The 21,104-nt window shown below is 39.5% G+C and overlaps 2 protein-coding genes across 8 annotated transcripts in view; both read right to left on the bottom strand.

The window, feature by feature from the left end:
- Slc9c2 (solute carrier family 9 member C2 (putative)) overlaps positions 1-8,118 on the bottom strand; it is a 66,957-nt gene extending 58,839 nt beyond the window's left edge. Inside the window, exons 1-5 of one of the 3 annotated variants that reach the window (XM_090340412.1) lie at positions 7,972-8,118; positions 6,788-6,983; positions 3,731-3,831; positions 1,645-1,773; positions 458-623 (exon numbers count right to left, since the gene is read on the bottom strand). In XM_090340412.1, coding sequence (XP_090196538.1) covers positions 458-623; positions 1,645-1,773; positions 3,731-3,831; positions 6,788-6,920 — 529 coding nt within the window. In that variant the 5' untranslated portion in view covers positions 6,921-6,983; positions 7,972-8,118. Of the gene's footprint in view, positions 1-457; positions 624-1,644; positions 1,774-3,730; positions 3,832-6,787; positions 6,984-7,218; positions 7,412-7,916 lie in introns of those variants that run through there. The other 2 variants (XM_090340414.1, XM_090340413.1) reach the window with 2 other exon arrangements.
- Positions 8,119-14,172: 6,054 nt separating this feature from the next.
- The window catches only part of Ankrd45 (ankyrin repeat domain 45), a 33,691-nt gene continuing 26,759 nt past the window's right edge, over positions 14,173-21,104 (bottom strand). For all 5 annotated transcript variants that reach the window (XM_090340418.1, XM_090340420.1, XM_090340416.1 and 2 more), the window contains exons 4-6: positions 17,618-17,706; positions 16,748-16,886; positions 14,173-15,179 (exon numbers count right to left, since the gene is read on the bottom strand). In XM_090340418.1, the coding sequence (XP_090196544.1) occupies positions 15,148-15,179; positions 16,748-16,886; positions 17,618-17,706 (260 nt within the window). In that variant the 3' untranslated portion in view covers positions 14,173-15,147. The remainder of the gene's footprint in view (positions 15,180-16,747; positions 16,887-17,617; positions 17,707-21,104) is intronic.

The raw sequence follows: 21,104 nt of genomic DNA, 5'->3' as shown, positions 1-21,104 counted from the left end.
TTCATGCTGCTACTGGGGCCTGAACTCCAGTTCTTGTGCTCTCATTTGGCTTTTTCACTTATATCTGGTACACAACCACTTCATCCACATCTCCACTTCCAGCTTTTTGCTTGATAATTGCAGATAAAAGTCTCTCAAATTTGTCTACCAGAGTTGATTCTGACACACAGTTCTCAGATTTCAGCCTTCTCTGTGTCTAGGATTATAGGCATGAGCCACCAGCATCCTGGTTGAAAACATTCTTTAAGGCTATTATTGATGCTACGTCACCTTCCCATCTGCTCTGCCTTCTTCAAATCAATAAGTCCTTTATCCTCAAGGGGAAAAAAAGCACAGATTCCTACTGTGCCACATGTACCACTTCTGTAAGAAAAATATCTCCAAAATAATGTGTCCCCCATTCAACATAATAATACATCCCCATAGCCCCAAAGTAAGAAAAATAAATCAGACATACCAATATTCTTCATCACGTTCACAGAATGAACAGGATCTGTAATGCCAAGGATGATGCTAAAGAACAAGCAACACTGAATATTCCATGATTCCTTATTGAATTTCAAAACCACATATCCAATTATGACGAATGCTGTACAAAAGCTTATCAATCCAGTTAACAAGACCTGTGAACCAAGTCAAAACATCGCATTAAATTCAACATCCCCAAACAGCATGACTGCATTTACTTACATCCTGAAAATCATGTCTTTGTTTTCAATTACCAAATAACAGCTGTACATGTCCATGGAGTAAAAAGCATACAGTATGTAATGATCAAATCCAGGGCAATTATCATAGACCTGTCACTTAAAGCACATGGTTTCTTTGTGTGAGGTGCACACAAAATCCCCTGTTCTAATTCTGAATTCCTTTCTTTTGGCTATTACTAGAACATAGAATAACTCTATTTTTTTAATTTCTCTGAAGCCTCCCTACTGCTTTCCGAAATAGCTGTGCTAATTTGCATTCCCACCAACCACATATAAAAACTTTCCTTTCTCCACACCCTCACAATCATTGCATTTTTCTTTTTAAAAATGTTTTAATATAGTATTTAGTACTACTATAACACTGCGTCCAAATAATGTATAAACATGGATTAATATTCTAACTCAACATTATAGCAAAATTCTAACCCTCAGCCCAATCTACTATCCTGAAGCTACAAACCCTTCAACATAACACCTCCATAACACGCTAATATGCTACCAAATACACTGAAAGAACTTTCCAGTCTACGCTGCTCACAATGACATTTCTCTATTATTTGAATGCAGTTTTAGCCCAACACTGTAAATTAATTGTCTAAGTTATTACTTTAATATCTGGGATTCTATAAATCTTTTGATAGCATTCTAATGGAATACAAAATTATGTGAGTTTGACTCTCATTTCCTGTTTGTGACTTCTCAACTTCAGTTTTCTCATGTGCAAAATGGAGACAGTAGTTACTCAATAGCAGGGAGTGGCTACTCCATAAATACATATTCATCCTTTCCTCTTGCCCTCAACTCTCTGTAAACTGGGGTTCTGCAGAACAAGAGGGTAAAACATAGTCATTTTTTATGTTCTATATAAATAGTCACATTCTCTATCCTCATAAATAAGCAAACATTGACAGCAATTTTTTGAATGTGCTCTTACCTGCCAAAATACATTCTTGAGTATATAGAAGTCCACATCCAAAGCAGCCATAAATATAATTAAAGGTAAAAAATAACAGTAGAGTGCAAAACTTGGTGTTTTCAGAAGAGGGTAGACAATTTGGTGCACCTAAAGTAACAAACCCAACCAATTAGTTTGCTGCTGTCGCTACAGTTTTCCTGTGTCCAGCTTCCCAAAGGCTCCTAGTTAAAGGCTTAGTCTCCACCTGGCGGTGTCATTGAGAACTGTTTGGATCCTGAGTTGCCCAGTTTTGCCAGAAATAGGCAGAAGGGGGAAGGGTGGAGTCTTTTAAGCGCTGATTTTGCCTCTGCCCCTTCCTGTCTGGCTTGTTATCCTAAAGCCCCCTTGCTCCATTCTTCCTTTTCTGCCAAGATGAGCTGCCTCGCCACCGGCCCACAGCAAGGTAGCCCAGCAACTCTGACACCCTGAACCAAAAGAAGATTTTCTCCTTTTAAATAGACTCTTTCAAGCCAGGGCTCACATTTGGAGGAACGTGGTTCATGAGCATGTATAAGAGAAGTGAGACTGAGATCCTATCTTTAAAAGAAAAAAAAATAAAAGAAATCAAAAGCAAAAAGAACATCAAGAGTGGTTCAAGTGGTAAGGTCAAAGCCAGGAGTTTAATCCCCAATCCCCCCCCCCCCTCTCTCTCTCTCTCTCTCTCTCTCTCTCTCTCTCTCTCTCTCTCTCTCTCTCTCTCTCTCTCTCTCTCTCTCCCTCTCTCTCTCTCTCTGACTCACACACACACACCAACTGTGCCTCAGTTTCCTCCTCTATAAATTGGTAATGCAGTACTATTTCCATTTAATAACTCAAAAATGAATAAATTAGCTGGATGTCAGTAATTTCAGCTACTCAGGAGGCTAAGATCTGATTTGAAGCCAGCCCGACAGAAAACTCTCTAAGGTTCTTATCCCCAATTAGCTAGCAAAAGGCCAGAAGTAAAGCTGTGGCTCCAGCCTTGCAGGGGAGAGTGGGAAGCTTACAGACAGAGACCCTTAGTTTAAGCTCCAGTACTGGCACACAAAAAAATAAATGAATAAAAATAAATAAGTGATGTGAATGAACTCAGGAGTTAATGACCTAATAAATTAACAAAGATGAAGCACTAAGTAAACACTCAAAGACATTAGCAAGAGAGGTGGTATTCCTGGACCCGAAAGTCTTCACAACACTAGAAAGGTTCAAGAATTATCACCATTTTTAAAAGTAAAAATAAAACGGGGGCCGGGAGTTTGGCCTAGTGGTAGAGTTGCTTGCCTAGCATGCATGATGACCCGGGTTCAATTCCTCAGTACCACATATGTAGCAAAAAGCCAGAAGTGGTGCTGTGTCTCAAGTGGTAGAGCCCTAGCCTTGAGAAAGTCCAGGGACAGTGCTCAGGCCCTGAGCTCAAGCCCAGGACTGGCAAAAAAAAAAAAAAAGTAAAAATAAAACAATGAGTGGAAGCAAGTTGTTAATAACCCTATTACTATATGGTTGAAATTGGAAATTAGTACACTGACACATTAATGAAAGTTTACATTCATGAAATCGTGTCTGTGCTATATGAAGGATGTTTTACAATTAACCAGATGGGAAAGAGTTGACACGTCTCATCAACAAGAAACAGCTACTGCCACGCACCCCATAGGTCTCCATGGGTGCTAAAGACAGCAGTAAGGAAGGACTCTGGGTACCTAAGGGAAAGGGAACAAGCAGGGGCCAAAGACAGATGACATAAAAAAAAAAACACAGATAAATTCACCTCACTTCAACATTACTGCTTTTCCCGAAATTTTCTTGTTTTTTACATCTCCTTTAGTGTGGACTTTCCTTTGCAAACTTTTGAATACCAGAAGAAATGTTTTTTAATATCTGTTTACTGTTTAAGAAAAACTATCCCACATGAAGGGGTTTGGGGGTTTGGTAGGAGAATGCTCGCCTCACATGCAGGAAGCCCTAGGTATGATCTCAGAATCCCTTACCAAAATAAAATATTCCACACATTTGAGAAGGTATGGGAGGAGTGGGCTTGGTGGTTTGTTCCTCTGATTTATTCTCTAATTCATCAAGCATACAATACCTCAACGAAATGGTAGGCCAGTTGTCCTAGCACAAATCCTGACATAGAAAGAAGTGCCAAGACGATGACTTCAGAATTCTTTAAAAACATCTTTGCAAATCCTTAAAGAAAAAAAAAGTCACTGAAACACAGTTCATAGTTTAACTATGTGTGGAAACAGAACAGTCACATCTCCTCTCTTAGATGTACAACTAATGTAAGCTAAGCAAGAAATAGCAAAGTCTGTGAGTCCACACCTCAATACTGGCACAAAAGAAAATTTAAAAAAAACTTTATTGAGTTTTTTTTTAAGTTTATAGCTTCAATACAATGTAACATTCACTTTTAAGTTTAACTAAGGAGTTAATAGTAACTTTAACATTAAAATTATTTTTAAGAGTCACATAAGGCATCCCCCTCAGATGAACTTGAATACAAGATTTCCACCAAAGCCTATTGTTTGATTGTACACAGCCACATTAGAATCAAAGGTGAGAAATAAATCAAACTTAATGTCTATATAGTTTATTTTACATTAGCAATTCCTCACATATGGGAAGACACAAAAGGCAAATACTTTTTTTTTTAAGATGGGGTATCACTATGTAGCCCATGCCCTAATTTACAATCCTCCTTCCTCAACTTCTGAAGTGCTAGACTTACAGGGGTGTGTCAACACACCTAGCCAAAAATACTTTTAATTGATTCTAATCATAAGCAAAACTGTCCTTACCAGATAAGCAACAAACAGCACTTGATATTCTCTATCTTCATTTTCCTGCCCTGCAGACCTACTCTGTCCAAGATTATTTATATATAAACTCTACTATTATCTGATCTGTGAACAAATAGAATAAGATTCATTGCCATAACAGATTCTATACATCCTGCCTCCCAGATACTGGTCAAGCCAAGTTAGCATATATTTATTGAATATTTCTTGTGTATATAAAGCCAGATGAAGAAATGTAATTCACACTCCTTCTTTCCTTCCTTCCTTCCTTCCTTCCTTTCTTCCTTCCTTTCTTCCTTCCTTTTCTTGTCGGTCATGGGGCTTGAACTCTGGGCCTGGGCACTGTCCCTAAGCTTTTCAGCTCAAGGTTACCGCTCTGCCACGTTGAGCCACAGTGCCACAGTTTTCTGGTGGTTAATTGGAGATAAGAGTCTCACAGGCTTTAGTGCCCGGGCTGGCTCTGAACTGTGATCCTCAGATCTCGGCCTCCTGAAAAGCTAGGATTACAGTTGTGAGCCACCATTGCCTGGCTCCCTCCAATCTCATAGTTACAACCAAGTTCTATGTAAAAGTAGCTATGGATATAATGTATAAATATATATTATGCACATTATAATGTATATATAGTGTATGTAATATGTGTATATGCACATATATCTCTACATAAGTATATCTTTTTGTGTGTGTGCCAGAGCTCAAACTCAGAGCCTGCGTACTTACTAAACCTGAGCTTTTATGTGCAAAGCTAGCCACAGCTTCACTTCTGGCTTTTTGGTAGTTTTGGAGATAATAGTCTCACACACTTTCTTGCCCAGTTGGTTTTGAACCATGATCCTCAAATCTCAGCCTTTTCAGTAGCTAGGCTAACAGGTGTGAGATACTGGTTCCTAGGCTATTTTGGGGGGGGTTGTTTTTTCATTATTTTTATTACCGAGGTAATGTATAAAAGGGTAAATAAAATGGGGGAAAAAATCATACTAAGTGAAGTAAGCCAGACCCAAAGGAACATAGGCTCAATGGTTTCCCTCATTTGTAATAATTAGTACACATCTAGGACTCTCCTAGCAGAGGATTTCAATAGTTCAAAACCTAAATACATAAGGTCATATAGGATGAGATTAAATGAAAGGGTCTCTAGGACATGGAAACAAGAGCTTTATCTTGAGCGATTGTTGTTTTTAATGTACTATATTATTCTCTTCTCCTTTATTTTTAGTTTTTTGAAGAGCCTCCACATTCTAGAAAGGATCTGTGAGCAGCTAATATAAGTTTTTACTTATAAATTCTTCTTTACAGAAGTCTACAAACATTTCTTTAATCACTAGAGCTGAATTTTAGAATTCAATGACTGTTACTGGATGCTACTTTAACTGTATATATTGTCTATATCTGTTGAGTTCTTGGTTGGGTGGTCCTTATTCGTGAAGTCTTTCTAAATTTCCTTCTACAGAGAGGCAGTGAAGTGGACTGTCATCTTCTCTGGAGAAATACCACACCTGAAGTCATAACAAACAGTAAAAGCTAAGGACACTGACCACACACATTGTAAATTCTATGTCTTAGTTGTCATCTCTCAGGTACTCAGATATATACATTTTTTTTTGGTGCCAGTCCTGGGCTTCAGTTCTGGGTCTGAGCACTGTCCTTGGATTTTCTCAAGGCTAGAGCTCTACCACTTGAGCCTCAGCACCGCTTCCGGCTTTTTTCTATTTATGTGGTACCGAGGAATCGAACCTGGGTCTTTGTGCATGCTAGGCAAGCACTTTACCACTAGGCCAAACTCCAGGCCCGTACTCAGATATTTTTGTCGGGTCGGCCTAGCCAGGCAGGCAGTAAAAATGTCTCCTTCCTTATTACCAGAGAATCTCAGCATTATCTCCATGCATATTCTTAGTAAAATGCACCAGAGGAGTTACTTGTTTGTCTGTTTCCCCCAGGAGAGGATGGAATGAGGTGAAGCCTGTCTCACCCACCGTAAGTATCAACCACATCACTGTATCCAGAAAATGGATCTGATGGTGAGAAATAAAAATACCTACATAGCTTATCTTACATTAATAAGTACTCCTATAAGGTAACTTACTAGATGCTACTTATAATTGTTCGAAGAGGGCTGGGCCATGGCTAAGTGAAAGAGGACCTGCCTAGCAAGTACAAGGCTCTGAGTTCAAACCACAGCACTGGCAAAAAAAAAATTGAAATTGAAGAAAGCTAAACTGATAGAATTTACTTACATCTGTAGTCCCATTGGCCTTTTCTTTGAATGTAATTAGAATCACTTGGCAACAATGAGAAACAAAGGTCAAAGTGTAGAGAAGAGATGAATTTTAAGAATCGTTACCTACCTCCAAGGACGATAGTGGCACATACAAGCATTGCAAAATGCTCCTTTATCACAAAGTAATCCGCCGACCTTCCGCAGAGTAAATCGGGCTTGTTGTTTTCCAATGCCCAGAAAGAAGAATTGGTCCTTGACATTGTTTCTCCAAGCCTACGTCGATGAACTCACATGTGCTGACACTTTCTCTACCGCAGACTAACCTGTGACAATATACAAAGAGAAACCTGAGCCCTGCCGGGAACCAGTTCACCCATGCTTTCTCTACCTGGGATGGTTTCACACACAGACTGCTCACTTGTCACCGAGTGCGTACTAACACTCAAGACTCTAGCTCCTGTTCAAAGCTATCTTACAGGGACCCTAGAGCATAGATAATGTTTCTTCTTATGCTGTTGTATGTGTATGAAAAAGACTATTATGGATTATTACACTTACTATTGTCATGATGTGATAACAACCTTGATTTCCTCCTCACTAATCAAGGAGTTTCTGAAAGGCCAAGCTGAATATTGATCTTCCATAAGGCTGTGCACATAATACGTAACACAAAATAGATGGTCCATAATGCTTGATGAAGGAGAGCAAGGAGCAAGGATGTGGGCACAGAACATGTTAGGATTCTATTTTCCTACTCTAATACAAGTACTCCTTTTTCCCCTCCTAAAATCAAAAATGGCAAATGGCAAGCCAAGTCAAAGTTGGATATGAGAATGAGGTTGAATAATCAAAAAACAAAAAGGCTGAGGTTGAGGTCTGATGGTGTGATGCCCTAGATTGAACTAGAACCTCTTTTTTCAGAGCAAGTTGGCTTGACAGCAGGTACCTCAATAATAGACTGGGCCTTCAGCCCTGAACCCCATGTCAGCTGGTACTCTGCTCTGGTCTAGGACATTGCCTGCAGAAACTTATATAGAGGTCCTGAAAAAGACTCCTGTTTGGTTTTGGTTTTTTTTTTCCTTGCAGCTTGTCTATCTTAAAAACTCCTAGAAGGTCCTAAAGTAAACATATTTAACTGATCCTAAACAGCTTTAAATAATATTTAAATTTTATCTTTGGTCCTGTGTTGCTACTGGTCATAATAATTATGATATAAATTGGGGTGGGCACCACATCTTCAGATCCTTTTACGTGACCTTTGGGTAGCTGTTGGAGTCCTTTGTCAAACCATTCTGTCCCCACATTAATGACCTTTAAATCAAGTCTTTCTTCAAACTGGCAAAACAAGAGAAATGTTCATCCAAGATTAAGCTGGTACAGAGTTGAAGTCAAGATGATGGCTTTCAAAATCCCCGGGAACAGTCTCAGGCCAAGTCTGTTTGCCAGGGAGGGTACTGCCAACTGATATCACCAGGCAAAATCCATTTCCATGCCTTCTTCCCATTGGTTTCTTGCCAGCCTGCCTTGTTCTAATTGGCTGCATACACTATCCTCACCACCAATCCTGAAGAGGCTATTTTCTAGTTCCAAGGAAGCTTGCATTTCTTTAGTGCTCATGCTGTTGGCCATAAGTAAAACTGTTGTAACTGATTTCTCTTGCATAATAGAGGAAGTGGTCAGTGGTATTAGACATTTAGACAAATCAACTCTCTCTCTCTCTCTCTCTCTCTCTCTCTCTCTCTCTCTCTCTCTCTCTCAACATTTACACTGTTTTTCTTTTGCCAAATTCAATTCAATTCAGTCATATCCTTCTTCAATGTAGCTCTGTCTCATTTTCTTCATTTTTTCTTTCTTTTTTTATTTTTGTTGCTGTCGGTGGTGGTGGTGGTGGTGGTGGTGATGGTGCTTGAACTTTGGGCGTGGGTGCTGTCCCTGAGCAATTCAGTTCAAGTGCTCTACCACTTGACCACAGAACCACTTCTGGTTTTCTGGTGGTTAATTGGAGATAAGAGTCTCATGGACTTTTGTGCCCAAGCTGGCTTTGAATGACAATTCTCAGATCTCAGCCTCCTAAGTAGCTAGGATCACAGGCATGAGCCACTGCATCCGGCTTCTGATTGATTTTCATTCAACTTTTTTTCCATTTTCTTTTTCTCATTCCTATTTTACTCCTTTCTCTTATCATTGGCTTTTGGTCCTTAAAGAAACAAGGTCACTCATTGTCACAGAAGGAAAAGATGTATCCTCAAATTCTGTGATGCCTAACAAATTTATTTTTTTGCTTCAGATCTAATTACTAGAAACAAATACAATACAAACTTCTTTGACTATTGTCAATTTGTAGATAACTTTTAAGGAAGAATTGTCTTGTGATGAAGAAATTCCCTCACATATCTGTGCTTCCCCAAACAAGATTACTGCATATACTCTTCCCAGGGCACCAAGAGAGCCCCTCAGCAGGAAGATTGCCAGTTATAAGTGTCTATCTTCTGCAGCACTTATGAATTAAGGAACTTTGACCAAAACAGTCTCAATTCATAGAGAAAAAAACACTGAATTTTACTACTATTGGCATCTACACCCCAAAATATTCTTCACAATTTTCTTTTCTGCACACTTACTGGTTCATTGAAGCCATTTGGTAAGGCTTATTTACAGGCTCTCTTCTGAGAGGCCATTTCTTACCCCTTCTGGTTCTATGGTTGTTTTGGTAGTAGTGGGGCTTAATCTCTGGACCTCCTGCTTGGACAAGTGATCTTATACTTGAGCCACACTTCAGTCCTTTTATTGTGTTATATTTTTTGAGAGAGTCTTCTGGTACTCACCAGCCAGCTTTAGCCTCTGATTTTCCTATCTCCCTCTGCTTACCAAGCATCTGGGATTACAAGCACACACCACCATGCCTGGCTTCCATTCTACCTTGAACTCACCTATTTGCTGCATCGTTCCCTCTGTCTTCCCCAGTTTACATGTTCACCTCAGCTATCTATACTCTCTGCCACTTTGCTTACTCTCAGCACATTTCACTCACCTATGGTGGACTGCCTCAGATAACTCTAACCAATGTCCTTCCAGGTTCTATCTAGTTGCTGTCCACTGTGGTCTCAGGCTTACCTGGTCCATCTAAATCTTAGAGTAAGATTTCTGTGTGTTCCTATTGGTTTTTGGGTGCAATTCTTGGGCTTGAACTCAAGGCCAGAGCTCTACCACTTGAGGCACAGCACCACTTCCAGCTTTTTCTATATATGTGGTACCGAGGAATCAAACCCAGTCTTCATGCAGGCTAGGCAAGCACTCTACCACCTGACCAAACTCCTGGCTCCCTGAGTTTTTTTTTCTGTTCAAGGCTTTTGAGCCACCAGCACCCATCAGGAGACACCTGTGGATTCAAATTTCCAAATTCAGATGCTCCAAATCCTCATACTTCAGGAAACTTTAGAGCCAGCTCTGATTTATATATAATTCCAAAACTTCAGGTAACAGGAGAGCATGATGTGATCAAATTTCCCTTCATTGCCACCTTTCTAACAGGTCCTAACAAATTTATTGTTTTACCATTTTTTTAAAAAGCCAGCAAAAGTGAACGTTGAAAGCTTAGGAAAGCTAAGGAAAGGAAGCTGTCCAGTGCTTTTTTTTCCCCAAGCCTGTGTTCTGGTAATATACCATATTATGTCACCGTTTTTCATCTGCTTAACACTGTGACTGGCTCAAGGATTCAAGCACAGACAATCAGATGGTTCCTTGCACTGACATACACCCATACCCAGAATGAGTTCATCTGTGATCCTGACTGCACGGTGTGCCTAGGGAGTCCCTCCCTGACTACAGAGAGAAAGCCCACCTAATATATGAGAAATTGTATCAGGTATCAGCTTAGATAGTTCTGAGGTCTTAACAAATAACCACATAATGCCAGCCTAGGTTTTATCTTTTTCCAGAAGTAATTTCTCAGTTTCAAAATGTATTGCCATCTAGAAAGACTAGAAATGAAAATGAGAAATAATGTGTGTGTGTGTGTGTGTGTGTGTGTGTGTGTGTGTGTGTGTGTGTGTTGGTACTAGGGCTTGAATTGAGAGCTTTGTAGTTTTGCTTGGCTTTTTGTCACTCATGGCTGATGTTGTACCACTTGAGTCATGCCTCCAATCTAGCATTTTGCTGCTTAATTAGAGATAAGAGTCTTTCAGGGGCCAGGAGTGTGGCCTAGTGTTAGAGTGCTTGCCTAGCATGTATGAAGCCCTGGGTTTGATTCCTTAGTACCACATACACAGAAAAGGAAGTGGTGCTGTGGCTCAAGTGGTAGAATGTTAGCCTGAGAAAGCTCAAGGACAGTGTCCCCATGCAAAAAAAAAAAAGTCTTTCAGGACCTCCAGGATATTGAAACAAAAGCCATATAATGAATGATTGTTGTCCTTAATGCACTATGTTGTCTCTCATCTCCTTTACTGTCCCTTGGTTATCTCATATTGTTATAGTATCTCACTTTGTTATCTGATATATTGAATTTATTTGTATTTGGTTATTTGAAATTTGATAGGGAAGGGGGGAAAATCAAGACGGGTGGGGGGTGGGGGGGGAGGGTAATGGGTACCAAGACATGTGAAAGGGTATCAATGTATGTGAATTAATGCACCTTCTATCTGGCAAATATCATGTAACCCTTTTACTAATTACAATAAAAAAATAAATGAAAAAAAATAAAGCATTTTGCAATATGCTAAAAAAAAGTCTTTCAGATCTGTCTACCCAGGTTGGCTTTGAACTGTGATCCTCAGATCTCAATCCCCTGACTTACAGACATGAGCTACTGGTTCCAGTTGCAATTTCATTTTCAAAACCAGTAAGTTTAGACTCCTTTTATTTTTATATTTAAGTAATTGTACAAGGAGGAGGAGGTACCATGTAACAAAGCAGTTTAAAATGCAATGCATCTTGATCCATGTCACCATCCTTTCCATTTCTTTCAAATCTTTGCCTTTTTCAGTTCTTCTTGCTCCTCAAAGTTTAGAAAAAGCCAAGTAGTGCTGGAATGCAATCTGGAAACATTCTTGAGACAAGGTTATTGAGTTCATCATTTAGAATAACGGTGTAGCCTCTTTTAATGGGGGTCTTATCCCCTAACCTCCAATAACAATAGATTCCCATTAGTAGCCTCCTGAAGCCCTGAAAGTTTGTTCTACTAATATATACCTGAGGCCTAAACCCCTCATGGACTCTTCTCTCTAGATCTTTCTGCCTTCTACCATCCAGTCCCAATGTCACATATTTTTACACCTGTTATGACAATTTCTCAGGTCTAGACTGCAAAGTGAAGGTCATATTTTGCTATTTACAAACATAAAAAAACTGAGTCACTTAAAACAATAAAAATCATTTATTAGCTAACAATCATTTATTTAGCTCACAAATCTGCAAGTTTGGCAGTGCACAGCAGAGTTCATATCCGCTCCATGAACCATCAAAGTGGCTTGATGACAGAATCCAATTCTAAGGTGAGTTGTTCATGTGCCTGGAAAGTGGGGTTGGAGCTCAGCCAGCCAGTGGCTTGAGACCTCACTTTCTTTCCCTGCAAGTTTCTCCACAGATAAGATTGAAAGAGAAGGCATCCTAGGAGAACTGAGAAGAATCCACGTCTTCCTCTGTGACCTAGCCTCGGTAATCACAGACTCATGGTTATGGTGGTCAGTGGCTGGCGTGGACCATCTTGTTAGGTGGGAAATGTCATCATCACATTATTAGAGGAGCCTGTGAGATGGAGATGGGGTCATCTTGGAAAATACAATGTACCACAAGTTAGAATGAGGGCCACTGTGTGAACATTGAGTCTGCCTCCTTTGCTTAGTCTAGAGCAGTATCTTTCAAAGGATGGGGTATACTTAGGTTCTGAATTTGATAAAAGTCAAATGAGAAAAGCAAATCATATGTAGAATTCTATAATAAAGTTCAATTTATTCAATTTTAAAAGCCAAACCTTATGCTGAGATCTTCTGCTTCTTCTTTCTCTGCTTATCCGGTGTTAAAAGATAGGAATAGTTGGTAGTAGTTGTTTTCCTACTGATGCTATAAGGATACTCTCCCTTCAATCTTTTACTATTTTTCCTCTCACTAAAATACAAACATCTAAGGAATCGCTGTCTATCAGTTATCATACATTACTATTGAACTTAGGCCTTGATGAGCCACCTCTCACACATGGAGGTTTTCCTCCTTTACAAAAATGTGCTTTTAAAAAGTAATCACTCTGCAAAAGTTCAGGAAAAGCATGAGGGAGAACAGCACTCAAGCTCCAAATGTAGGCCTTCTAGCTCTCCATGCATCTTCCTGTAATTTAGTGCAACAAGAGGTACTGTATCTCTCTAAACAGACTAAAGTTACAGCTCCCTTCATAGATTTAAATAAATGTTTGGATCCTCATGACAGAAGAAACTTTGAAATCAGATCCAGAAATCATTCAGTAAGCACTAGGTTTACATGCCCAAAAAAATAAAATGACAAGATGAAGTCTTAGGAAATAGAATGTCAAAGGAGAAAGCAAAGCGTTAGTGCCTGTGGCTTGTCTCCAGGAAGAGCGAAAACAGAAATGGGGCACTAGAATAAGCAAGGAATGGAGGTAGGTTTGGGGTTACTTTTACAAAGATCAGCAAGCTCTATGAATGAATGAAGAGTAATGGGGTCTATATGAATAAGGTAGTATTAAGTCCTATGAATAAGGTAGTACTAAGTAAACTCATTCAAATACTAGTTACTAAGTTACTGTCCTATGGACTATGTATATATGACAAAGAACAAGATAAAGTCCCTTCTCTCAAAAAACTCATCATCCACATGAAGGGACAAACACGTGAATGACTAAGTAGACTCAGAATGAAGATATTGGCCCTCTGCATGCCCCAAAGAAGGAAAGATTCATTATTATAATATGGGGTGCAGAATTACAAATGGCTTCACCAGGCATCAGAGCTGAATTCTGAAAGGCCCCCACTGTGGGGCAAAAGGAAGAAAAAGAGCTGGTGAAGGAGTTAGAAAAGCAGACTGAGAGGCAGTAGAGGACTCGTGATTGGCATAAAGGTGCCAAATCTTACAAAGAATGTATCAAAAGCTAGAAAAGGTCTGAGGGTAAAGATTGAGAAACAAGTAAAAGGACAGGTTTGTTTTATTCTAGGAAAGCCCCAGAAAGAGGATCTTAGGAATTGGCAAATGAAGCCCAGGAATATCCCACACACACCAGGAACACACACCTGGAGAAGTCGTGTGTTATTCATGATAAAGGCTCAGAAAGGAAGTGGCGCTGTGGTTCAAGGGGTAGGGCAGTAGCCTTGAGCTGAAGAGCACCCAGGCTCAGAGTTCAAGTCCCATGTCCGACACAAAAAAAAAAAAAGGCTAAGAACAGACAACCAAGTGGCATCTGGAGGACACTGGATGTCTGGAAATACACTGAATGATGTCGACTGCCTCTGTACTCCGTAGACACCCACTGCAGCTACCAGAGATAGGGTAGGAGTTATCACCTACAATTGGGTGTAAGGGAAATTGAAACTTACTTGCTTGTGTAGCTAATAAAAGAAAAGCAAAAAAAAAAAAAAAAGAAAAAAGAAAACCTCAAAACCTTAAAGTGTAGGAGAGATTCAAAACAGGGTTATCTCTATAGAGATTCCCTTCTTGAATACTTGTTTGTTAAACATGACATTTGAAATATGATATAAAAATCAATGTTAATAAATTATTTAATAAAAAATCAGGGTTATCTCAAAATGGTTGAGAAAAATATTGAGATGAAGCATTGCTGCATTGCTCATTTTCCCTCTCCTCAAAATGAAAGGCTAGCTTGTAGAGTAAGACAAAGAGGAGGAAGTTATAAGAACTAGAAAACAGGCTGTTTTTAAAAGTTCTTTTTCTATAAATACTTTCTAGGAAGTCACAAAGTAACAGAACATTCAGGGGCTTGATTAAATAGACCAGAAAACAGACTTTTAAAAATAATCACTAGGTGACCAAATATGGTGCCTAAGTCCTGTTTTTGTCTTTGTTTTTGTTTTTGTTTTAACAAAAAAGGCAGGAGAAGTAATGGCATAGCTTCTGGTACAGCGTTAACACTTAAACCTAGAGCACAGAGTATACATACCTTCTAAACATACAGCTACTCAGAATGTACTTGTTAATTTAAAACAGAAAGAGGTTGAAGATAAACGAGTCTTTTACCTAGAAACTATTCCTTCCCCACACCTAACATGTGGATTTTAATTTAACCAAAAAGTAATAGTTAATAACCAGAAGACAATTCTTAATATTTTCTTGTTCCAGGTTAGGCTAGAGGCTGAGCAGGGCGAAATAAAGCAAGTGAGCTGAACTTGGTACTATTTTTATAAAACTCATCTATTTTTCTTGACTCCAATTGGCATAAATAGGTTTGACTTTCCTGAAACTAGAAAAAAATGCAGACTTTTACAAAGGGTATACTCAGTGTAATCTTGACTTCTCTTCTGACCACTGTTAGATTACAGATTTGGCACTTTTTACTTGACCTGAAAGGAAACAGATTTTAAAATTATCATTATTTAGTTTATGATATGGAACACAGTAAAGCCAGTTTCTTCAAAATAACAAGCATGCAAGAGTTATTATGTCCCAACTTGAGCCAACCATTTATTAAACAGTAGGATTGCTGGTTTATTGACTCAAATATTCTCTATTTTTTCTAAATATGTAAGCTGTGGGATTATGAGCTCCATGTGATTGTAGCTGGTTCAGTCACTGACTGTAAAATGCAAGAAACCTTTTATTAAAAGATCAGAACACTGGACTCCATTGAGAAAGAAAGTAAATTAACTATTGGTAGGGTCTGAAGAACAGAATGAGAAGTTTTCTGATAGGTTTCTTGCTTGGGGGGGGTGGCTAAAAATAGTTGATGGTAGTAATTACAAAGCCCTGTGAATATATAGAAAACCACTGTTTAGAGCCTTTGGAAAGGTGGATTCTATTGTCACTATTAGACTTTGAACTCAGGACTTTGTGTTTGATAGGCAAGTACTCTACCATTTTAATCACACTCCCAGCCCTTTAGTTATTTTTCAAATAGGGTCTTGAATTTTTGCCTGAACTGGTCTCAAACCACAATCCTACTACTTGTGATTCTTGTGTAGCTGGGATGTGGTTGAGATAGAGTCTCACTAACTTTTGTCCTCCCTGGCCTCAAATTACAATCTTCCTGTCTCTGCCTAAGTAGCTGGGGTTACAGGCATGAACTACTTCAGCTAGCAGAGCTGTTATTCACAAAAGAGGAAGAGGAAGAAGAAGTAGAAGAAGAAGAGGAAAAAAGAGGAAGAGAAAGAGGCAGAGGCAGAAGCAGAAGCAGCATAAATACACTTCCCACAAAGATTCTGATCCATGTACCTGCTCCATTCTCAAGCTGGCTTTCCCACAACAGGCTTTGTCCCAAGTATACAATATATTCTAACTCCATAACAAGAATTCCCAAGAGGACAGGCTTTCTGAGTTGAGAATCATTGGTTAAAACCAAAGACATATCCAGGTACCAGTGGCTCATGCCTGTAATTCTAGATACTCAGAAGGCTGAGATTTAAGGATCTAAAATCAAAGCCAATCTGGGCATAAAAGTCCATGAGACTCTTATCTTCAATTAACCCCTAGAAAGCTGCAAGTTGTGCTGTAGCTCAAGTGGTAAAGCACTAGCCTTGAGCTGAAGAGCTCAGGAACAGTGCCCAGGCCCAGAGTTCAAGACCCATAACTGACAAAAAAAAAAAACAGACATAAACTAGCTATATGCTGTACACCAGTAGTCGCACCTCAGGAGGCTGAAGTAGGATCATGAGCTACATAGCAAAATCACAGTGACTGATGATGCTATCGAAGATGAGGCATTTTTTATTAGTTCTGAGTAGTACTGATTATTAGTTATTACTAATAGGAACTAGGGATGATGAACCCCAAACTTTCATAAATTAGTGCTTGTAACAAAGTTAATGAGTACTTAATGGAGACTATGAGAATCACATTATAGCAGAAGTAACACCAGTAAACTGAGCTCTCATCTTTGGTAACACTCAAGTCTTACTTTTGAAGCAAAACTTACGTGGTGCAGACATCTTTGCCAGAATGGGAGTCACAATATCTTCCAACTGCTGTCTCTGTTCAAAAAGCTCACTAATGGAAGCTTCCGGATGGGTTTCCAGCCAATCATTCTTTGCCCGGCATGCATTAGTGATGGTGTTCTGGAGATACAAATAGTATATTTACTTTCCATTTACTTATTGAAAAAAAACTTATGTAGTGTCTCTAAACCAGCTTGGTCCAGCAGCCACCCTCTTTGGTGATGGGACAGTCGTGTGTCCTCATCCAGCAGAGCTGACAGCTTTTGCTACTGAGAATTAGCATGGAACTGAGGAACCACATTTTCAGTCATACCAATTTTTGGCAGTTCAGATATAAATAGCCACATGAGGCTTGTGCCTCTGAGTTCAAAGCCCCAACATGGCCAATAAAACTGCCTAGTTTTACTTCTAACAGTATAGCTCTAACATTAGAGGAATATGAATTAATAAAATCAAAGTTCACCATCAAAAGTCAAGAAACCAGGCTGGGTACCGGTGGCTCATGCCTGGAATCCTGGTTACAGGTCCTTTCCACTCAACACAGCATTTCTAATATCCATCAAGACTGCATTGCTAACATCTGTCAATACTGCTGAATGTAATGGTGGGCATACCTCCATGTCACTCTAAATGAATACTTTTTCATTTATTTTGGCCAGCCTTTCCCTTATTGGTAGTTTGTGATGGAAAGAAGGGATGGAGGGGAAGAAAAGGGGAAGAGTAGACGTGGAGGTGGAGGGAAATAGGAGCAGTGAGCACCACCTCCCTCTTAGGGTGTTCACATTACAATCAAGACAGAGGACAAAATTCTCAAATAACTTTCAGAACAAATGATCATCATAATACAGTACCCTGTCTTCCTTTAGGAGCCTCCCTTTTTCTGCATCTGTAACTGCTGAAGATGACTTTATAATGTATTTTCTCAGAGCCAGTCTTGCATCTGAAACAACAGGACAGTAAAAACACATGGGAATACAAGGATAAAGAAGATGCTCAGGGGCTGGGAGTTTGGCCTAATGGTAGAGTGCTTGCCTATCATGCACAAAGACCCAGGTTCAATTCCTCAGTATCACATACATAGAATAAAGGTTGAAGTGGGGCTATGGCTCAAGTGGTAGAGCTCTAGCCTTGAGGAAAGCCCAACGACAGTGCTCAGGCCCTGAGTTCAAGTCCCACAACTTGAAAAAAAATAAAAAGGAGATGCTCAACTGTTTGGGTGAGAAGGGGTTACAATGATGAAAGTATTATACTGTATTCACAAACTACTATGTTAAATGGCAACTCTTTTGTACAACTAATAGATAAGAATAAAAGTAAGAGACGTTCAACTGTTTGTAAAGTTGTCATACACTCAGAACTCTGTGGAGTGTTTCTGTGCAAGAGATTTGTTGCTATCAGTGTTTTCACTGAACTTCAGAAAAATTTGCCATGAGGGCATCACTGTGGAGAACTGAGTGTGTTCTCTGAATGTCACATCTCTGAAGAACAAAAGAAATGTAAAGTACTACATTTGATGCCAAAGATACCTTATCTATTAAAATATCTACTCTACAGTCAACAAAAAATATTTCCAACAGATATACTTTAACTTGTTCTACTATTCTTGATCTTTCACACACACACAAAAGTTAAAACTAGGTTTTTCTTTAAAAAAAAAAAAGCTAGCTGGTCTCCACTGGCTTATACCTATAACCTAACTACTCAGGAAATTGAGATCTGAGGATCACAGTTCAAAGCCAGCCCACGGAAGAAAAGTCTGAGAGACTCATAGCTCTAACGACAAAAAGCTAGAAGTGGAGCTGTGACTCAAGTGGTAGAGTGCTAGCCTTGAGCAAAAGAGCTAAAGAAGAATGTCCTAGCTCTTAATTCAAACCCCAATACTGGCACACACACACACACACACACACACACACACACACACACACACACACACACAAAAATACTTAACTAAGAACAGGTGGCTTACACCTATAATCCTAGCTACTCCAGAGAATAAGACCTGAGGATCCCAGTCACGGCACACATATTCAGGAGACTCTCCAGTTAACCAGTAAAAATCTAGAAGTAAACGTATGGTCCAATTGGTCCATGGTCCACCATGACCCACAAAAATCAAGCTTTAGTGCAAGGCCCTGAGTTCAAGTGTCAGTACCAACACATACACACACACACACACACACACACACACACACACACACACACTTGCACAATGTGTAAAATAACTCTAATCACTGTTGTACCAATAGTAATAATACCACAAAATTTGTGAGATCTGCTAAGGTAAAATTGTAATACTTTGCTGAGAGGAAACAAAAAATTCAAATACATGGAAGGGTTTACCATACTTATAGATTAGTTGCGAGTTAATTTAGATACTGATAGGTAAAGTTTTCTGTGGCTGTTATGTCAAGTCACCATAAATTTAATGGCTTTAAAAGACAATTTATCATCTTATACTTTTAGAGGCCAGGTCTACTGACCTAAAGTCAAAGTTTGGCAGAGCTGATTCCTTCTGCAGACTCCTACAGGACAATCCATCCCCGGCCTTTTGCAATTTCTAATGGCTCCTGGCCTGTCTTCTGGCCCTTTCCTCCATCTTCAGGTACATAATTCTAATCCCTGCTTTAATCATCAAATCACCTCTTCAGTGTCAAAACTTCCTCTACCCTCCCATCCTAAGAGCATCATGACTACAGTTAAGTCCCACAGGGATGATCCAGGATATATTTCCCAACAGCTTTAAGGATTTGCAAGGCCTCTTTTGTTAAATAAGGTAAATCTGGGTCTGAACTCCAACCCATGTAGTCTTCCTTTTCTATGAGAGATACCCTGTATCTCTAAAATGTTTTCATTTTGTCGTTTCTGTATCCCTTTCTTGAAGCTCATGCTTCTATCTGTACAGCATTCTCCAAGATAAAAAGCTTGATAATTCTCCCAGCATATCACAGAGATGCACCCTACTAGACAAGAGCCTCCACTGTTCTCTCATGGATAATCTCATTTTCCTTTCTGACTCCTGCAGAGGAAGCTGCAGAGATGGCTAGAAGGACCTGTGAGTCACACTTCTAACCTCCTCAACACTCACAAAAAGCAATCCAGATACAGCAGTGGCTTTCTTTCTGCAGCACACTTCTTGAAAGTGACTGTCTTAATGTTAGTACATCAGTCAGCTTTCTGTTACTGTAACAAAATACCAGGGTTTTTGAGCCTATGGAGGCAGTATATGACCACAGGGGATGTGTGGAAATGAAAGCAGAAGGGTAAGGCTCTGCACCCCACCATACTCTTCACAGGCGGCACCCCACTGAGCAGACTGGCTGTTATGTCCCACCTCTTCAAGTTCCATCAAATCCCAACACTGCCAAGCTGGAGACTAAATCTTTTTTCTTTTTTTACAGTTCTGGGGGCTTGAACTCAGGGTCTGAGCACTGTCCTTGGGCTTTTTCCTCAAGGCTAGCACTCCACCACTTGAGCCACAGCATCACTTCCAGCTTTTCTATGTATGTGGTACTGAGGAATCAAACCCCTGATCTTCCTGCATGCTAGGCAAGCACTCTGCTTCTAGGCTAAAATCCCAGCTCCTGGAGACTAAATCTTTTAGCCCAGTAGTCTCTGCAGGATTATGTTCTCAAACCAATATAGCATCTCTGTAATCAAGATAAGCTGAAGAGTTCCAAATCTTCAAGGTCTGTTTCCCTTTTGCCCAATAGTTCTTCCCACACTTTCTCTCTCTTCCTTTCACATTTTACTATGAACAGAAAAATCAAGTTTTGCCTTCAATGAGTTGCTTGGAAATCTCTTCAACTCAAGAGTTTGTCATTACAAGTTCTACCCTTCACAATAGGCACAATTCAGCTAAGTGTTTGCTGCTATGTAACAAGATTGCCTTGCCTTTAGTGTTGCTTTTTCTTTTTTTATCACTTTCTTTTTTATATACTTTTTATTGTCAGGGTAATATATAGAGTGGTTACAGCTACATTTGTCAGGTAAGGGGTATATTACGTCTCCAACCTTGAAACCCCTTCTCATGTTTTTGTCCCTGTTTCCCTCCCACTACTCTCTCCCAAGCATCCTGTTTTCCCCCTTCCCTCCCCTATTTCAAATAAATAAATAGATATACAATACACCAAATAACAAAGTCAGATAAAGTAACCACATGAAATTAACAATAAGGGGGAAAAAAGAGAAAAGAAATAACTGCACATAGTACATTAAGAACAACAATCACAAAGATAAACCTCTTGCTTCCATTTTCTAGACTTCATTTTGTATAGTCTCATCCTATATGACCATATGTACATTTAGCTCTTGAGCTATCGTGATCCTCTGCTGGGAGAG

Source organism: Megascapheus bottae, chromosome 10 (genome assembly GCF_031878675.1).
Source record: "Megascapheus bottae isolate mThoBot1 chromosome 10, mThoBot2.hap1, whole genome shotgun sequence".
Taxonomy (NCBI): domain Eukaryota; kingdom Metazoa; phylum Chordata; class Mammalia; order Rodentia; family Geomyidae; genus Megascapheus; species Megascapheus bottae.
The sequence above is the reverse complement of the archived record's forward strand: the minus strand, read 5'-3'. Positions and strand labels throughout refer to the sequence as shown.